Here is a 5,485-nt window from a genome sequence, read left to right as displayed (position 1 = left end):
CTCTGGGCCAGCAGCTGCCAGAGGTCCTGGAGCCCCTTGCCTGCCCTTTGGAGAGCCTAAAACCTCCCAGGAGAGAAAGGACCAGCTCCGGTGGGTGGTAGAAGATGTGGGGGAGGGTGCCGGATCTGTCCCCCTCGGGGGCCCGCGGGCAGCACAATAGCCCCAGGCCGCAGCTCTCTGGCTTAAGTGGTTGCCTGGGCAACAGCTGGGGCCAGTTTCCACCAATCCGAAGCAGAGGCTGGGTGGGGGGAGGGAAGCTGGCCCGGAAGGGGGGTGCCATCCCCTTGTGCTGAATCCTATATAAGGAGGAGGGATGTGAGCACAGTGGTCTGGGCTTCGAGGTCCCTCCTGCGAGCTCAGGGGCGGGGCACAAAGATGCTTCGGCTGGGCTATGCCAAGCCCCGGTCCTGGGCCAGCTTCTGGGCCATCCTGACCTTGGTGGGTCTGGCCACTCGAGCAGGTGAGTGGGCAGTGGGTGGGGTGAGGGTGGAGGGCAGGGAAGAGAGGCAGGACTGCTGGGCCCTAGCGCCACGAGGCCGGGAGGGGGCGGTGTCCAGCAGGCCAGGGCGATTTCATCACTGCAGACTCCGTGGAGGAGGCCGGCCTCAGAGGGAAAAAGGGCAGGGCGGGCAGGCAGGGGTCTTAATGGCAAGAAGACCTTTTCCCCCAGACAAGTGGGCCCAGGCAGGGGCCGAGTGTAATGCCATCAGCATTCGGGGCCTTCATAGTGACAGCTTGGGGAGGTGGGGTTGGGAAATTAACAGCCCACCCACCTCTCACCCTCCCCTCCTCCCTCTGTTCCCCTTTCTCTGACACACAGATGCTCTGCTGTCGTGTGAGCCTTCTCTGCCATAGTCCACATGGGCCATGGACCTGTGTGTGTGTGTGTGTGTGTGTGTGTGTGTGTGTTGGGGCAGGTGCTCATCTGCTGCTCTCAGGCACCCACCTTGTCTCCCTCTGAGCCTCCTCACACTGTTCTCTGCTTGGGGAAGCCGCTGGCCGCATTTTCTGTCACTGGGTTTTCTGTAACTGAGTGCATGTCCCCATCTGACCCTCACGGCATCCCCAGAAACATGGCAGAAGGGCCGGATGGGACCATGAGAGTCCCTTTCCAGCTGCAGCCCGACCTCTGTATTTTCTCTGGTCCCCCACAAGCCACCTCCTGCAAGTGGACTTCAGTCTCAGAGGTCAGCACCCAAGAGGGCAGCTGGGCCTGGAAAGAGCTTCTCCTCCTGCCCACAGCCTCCTCTCATGCTGCCCCTCCCGCTCAGTGCTCTGCCCACACCCCCCCCCCCCACCCAACCCTCCCTCGAGGCACCCCGAGCCCATCCTTCTCAAGGGCCTTTGCAAGGCTGGGTCCTTCTTGTCACTTCCTCAGGGAGCCATCCCTGATTTCTGCACCTCAAGTAGCCTTACCCTGACTCCTGTCACTTCCCTCATGTATCAAGAGTCCCAGACTACAGTGCTTATTTGTGTACGGAATGCCTGTCTAATCAGCTGGTTTGTGCTTTTATCAGGAGGTGAGAGGGGTGGGGACCTAGTGGTTCCTCAACCCTTGCCTGGGGGTCTGGCATCCTGGAGATCAGTTCTGAGCATTTTTGTCCCCCACTGGTCCATGATCTCTCCTTGCTGGGAATCAACAACCCCCCTTGCAAGAGCATCATCTCAGGGTCTGCTCAGGGTCAGGTTCACAATCTTCCTCACCTAGGATGTGCCTGTGTGTGCATACACGCGTCCACAAGCTCCGTGGGCACAAATGGGTAGGCGCACGGCCTCCCCAGGCCTGCCTGCCCTCTGCCCACACCCAAGCACACGCGTCTCCAGCTGGTCCCTCTGCGCCCCTAGATCGCACCCCGGGGCCCAGGTGCCTTCTCAGCCGCGCCGTGTTCCTTCCCGCTGCAGCTCAGAGAGCCGATGTTGGCGGGGAATCCACGGGCACCTCCATCAACCACTCCCAGCTGCTGCTCCAACGCCTGCAAGAGCTTCTGCGGCAGGGCAATGCCAGCGATGTGGTCCTGCGGGTGCAGGCTGCGGGCACCGACGAGGTCCGGGTCTTCCACGCCCACCGCTTGCTGCTGGGCTTGCACAGTGAGCTGTTCCGGGAGCTGCTGAGTAACCAGAGTGAGGCGGTGCTTCAGGAGCCCCGGGACTGTGCTGCGGTCTTTGACAAGTTCATCAGGTGCGGAAGGGTTAGGGGGGAGACTTCACCCCTTTCCAAGGCCCTGGCGTCTCGGCCCCTTAGCGGACACGATGTCCACCCGTCCCCCGGAGGTCATGGGGATGACAGTGCAGCCCCCCATGCATCCCTTCTCCCTCTGCCCTCTTGCAAAATGCAGCGTGACCCCCCCCCCCCCCCCCCCGCCCTTGGCTGCAAGCTCTGTGCGTTTTGATGTCAATTACCAATGCTGGCAGAGCTGTTTCCAAACCTGGCCTTGGGAGCTTTTAAAAACTGCAGATTCCCAGACCCGGCTCTGGATCACCGGCTTCAGGTCTGGGGTTGGGCCCAGCTATCATTTTTGTTTGTTTGTTTTAGAGCCTCCATGTGGTTTTTGTGTCTGGTCAGGGTTTGAAGTTCAGGGCCAGGGAGAGTAAGCCAGCTCTCTCTCCTATCTCCTGCTCCCTTCCGGTGCGCTGCACAAGGGCGCCATTCACACTAGAGTCAGAGAAAGTAACCCCGTTTTAATAGTTTAGACAAGAGGGCGGCAGAATTCCAGGCAATAGGAAGAGGGGTAACACAGAAGGGCAAAAGGCCCCCCCCACCCGCCCCCAATCCCACACAGCGCCTCTGCGGACCTCTGATTGGCTAGAATTCAGTCACATGGCCACGCCCGCTGGAAGGGAGGCTGAGAAACCATCTTTTATTCCCAGAGGCAAACATGTGAGACTAAAATGCAGCGGAAAGAAGAGACAGCTGTGGGCGGTTGTCACCACAGCCGGACAGAGCGCGTGCCAGTGGGGACCTGGCAGGAAGGGTGGCCAGGGGGATGGGAGCAGACAGCGACAGGGAGTGAGTGAGCCAGCCGGAAGCCAGGAAAGATGCAGTGAGAAAGAGGAGCTTGCAAGCAAAGGGGGAGGGTAGAGGGAATTAACCCTTGTTGACGGCCTTCCCTGCAACCAGCGCCCCCCTACCCCCCGTGCCTCCTTCCTTCTCCCCACAGCTGTCACAGCGGCCCTGTTACCCGCTTTCCCAGCTGATCAGCATAAGGTTCAGGGAAGTTGAATGATTTGCCCGCTTGCTAGTAGGATATGGATCTGCACCCGGCTTGTAAACCCCACCATGGCGGGAGCCTCGTCTGTCTTGCGGCCTAGAGCAGGGCATCTGATAGATGCTCAGTAACGACATGCTGTGTCCATGTCCCCAGAGAAGCGTAAAGAAGAGGGGTGAAGCAGGATGGGCGAGGAGGGTCCTTGAGAGGAAGACAGGAAGCCTCAGGGTCCACTGCTCCGCTCGCACCTTGCCCACACCCAAGGCCGGGTCCCCTGCGCGCGTGGGGCAGAGCCGGCCCTGCCCTGCCCGTGCCGCATCTCTACGCCTCTCCCGCAGGTACCTCTACTGCGGCGAGCTGACCGTGCTGCTGGCCCAGGCCATCCCCCTGCACAGGCTGGCCACCAAGTACGGCGTGGCGTCCCTGCAGCGCGGCGTGGCCGACTACATGCGCGCGCACCTGGCGGGCGGCGCGGGCCCGGCGGTGGGCTGGTACCACTACGCGGTGAGCACCGGGGACGAGGCCCTGCGCCAGAGCTGCCTGCAGTTCCTGGCCTGGAACCTGTCGGCCGTGGCGGGGAGCGCAGAGTGGGGCGCCGTGAGCCCCGAGCTGCTGGGGCAGCTCCTGCCGCGCTCGGACCTGGTGCTGCAGGACGAGCTGGAGCTATTCCACGCGCTGGAGACGTGGCTGGGCCGCGCCCGACCGCCCCCCGCCGTGGCCGAGCGCGCGCTGCGGGCCATCCGCTACCCCATGATCCCGCCCGCGCAACTGTTCCAGCTGCAGGCGCGCTCGGCCGCCCTGGCGCGCCACGGCGACGCGGTGGCCGACCTCCTGCTGCAGGCCTACCAGTTCCACGCCGCCTCGCCGCTACACTTTGCTAAGTTCTTTGACGTCAACGGCAGCGCCTTCCTGCCCCGCAACTACCTCGCGCCCGCCTGGGGCGCCCCGTGGGTCATCAACAACCCGGCCCGCGACGACCGCAGCACCAGCTTCCAGACGCAGCTGGGCCCGAGCGGCCACGACGCCGGCCGCCGGGTCACGTGGAACGTGCTCTTCTCGCCGCGCTGGCTGCCCGTCAGCCTGCGGCCCGTCTACGCGGACGCCGCGGGCACCGCGCTGCCGGCCGCGCGTCCAGAGGACGGCCGGCCGCGCCTGGTGGTCACGCCGGCCAGCAGCGGCGGTGACGCGGCGGGTGTGAGCTTCCAGAAGACCGTGCTGGTGGGGGCGCGCCAGCACGGCCGCCTGCTGGTGCGCCACGCCTACAGTTTCCACCAGAGCAGCGAGGAGGCCGGTGACTTCTTGGCGCACGCAGACCTGCAGCGGCGCAACTCCGAGTACCTGGTGGAGAACGCTCTGCACCTGCACCTCATCGTCAAGCCGGTCTACCACACCCTCATCCGGACCCCCAAGTAGCCAAGTGGGCCGGGGGCGGGGGGCGCCTCTGGAGTGGGAAATAGAGGCCTGGCATTGATGGCCTTCGGCATGTGGGAGGCGTGCCACGAATGGAGGTGCCTCCATTGGTCCCCTGGGCGGCCAGGTGCGGTGGCCTTGGAGCTGGGGTGGCCTTGGAGCTGGGGTGGCGTCCAGGGGAGGGGTGGTAGACCAGATGCTTGGTTTCAGGAGCTGATTTCACAGCTGCCTCGAAGGCAGTGCTCTTGGTTGAATAAACCGATGCTCAGCGAGCCGAGGGGATGATTGAACTACCCAGCTCCCGGGTAAAAACAGCCCAAGGATGGTCCCAGAGGTGTGGGGTTCCCCCACCTTTCATTAGGTTTTCTCGAAGGTCCCCACCCCCACACGGAACAGGGCAGGTAAGGGCAACCAAATGGGCCAGCCTGGGAAATCTGGGGGCCTCCAGGACCCCTTGCTGGACTTTTTTTCAAGAGGCTTAGCTGGGCAATTTCTGAGCCCTGACTTCCAGAGGGTGCGCCCCTCCCCTCAATTTGGCTAATTAGGCTTTGTATGGTCCTGTCCACCAAAAGACTGATCTTTCATGGGACCCACCCTGAGCTGGTGTGAAGGCTGGTGGGAGGGGGCATGAATGGACCTTGCTAGCCCCACCCTTCCCGGGGAGGGTCTAGAGAAAAACTCCTTTCTCCCAGGTATTTGTAGGTTGATGCAGTGGAACCGGCCAGGTGGAGATGGGGTGTTGGGGAGGGAGGGAGGAAGGGAGTCGGATTGCCTCTTTATCAGTCACGAGCACCCCACATTCCAGACAAGGTCTAGATTCCAAAATAACCATCAAGACCCAAATGGGATTTTATTATTATACTGCCAAG

The 5,485-nt window shown here is 62.5% G+C and overlaps 1 protein-coding gene across 1 annotated transcript; it reads left to right on the top strand.

Annotated features, from left to right (window-relative positions):
* Window positions 1-360: 360 nt before the first annotated feature.
* Window positions 361-4,805, top strand: BTBD17 (BTB domain containing 17). Its single transcript, XM_047831594.1, has 3 exons — window positions 361-460; window positions 1,903-2,179; window positions 3,545-4,805. Exons 1-3 carry the CDS (start codon window positions 376-378, stop codon window positions 4,617-4,619), a joined length of 1,437 nt encoding a protein of 478 aa, XP_047687550.1. The 5' UTR covers window positions 361-375; the 3' UTR covers window positions 4,620-4,805.
* The last annotated feature ends 680 nt before the right edge of the window (window positions 4,806-5,485 follow it).

Source organism: Prionailurus viverrinus, chromosome E1 (assembly GCF_022837055.1).
Source record: "Prionailurus viverrinus isolate Anna chromosome E1, UM_Priviv_1.0, whole genome shotgun sequence".
NCBI classification, from domain to species: Eukaryota; Metazoa; Chordata; class Mammalia; order Carnivora; family Felidae; genus Prionailurus; species Prionailurus viverrinus.
The sequence above is the reverse complement of the archived record's forward strand: the minus strand, read 5'-3'. Positions and strand labels throughout refer to the sequence as shown.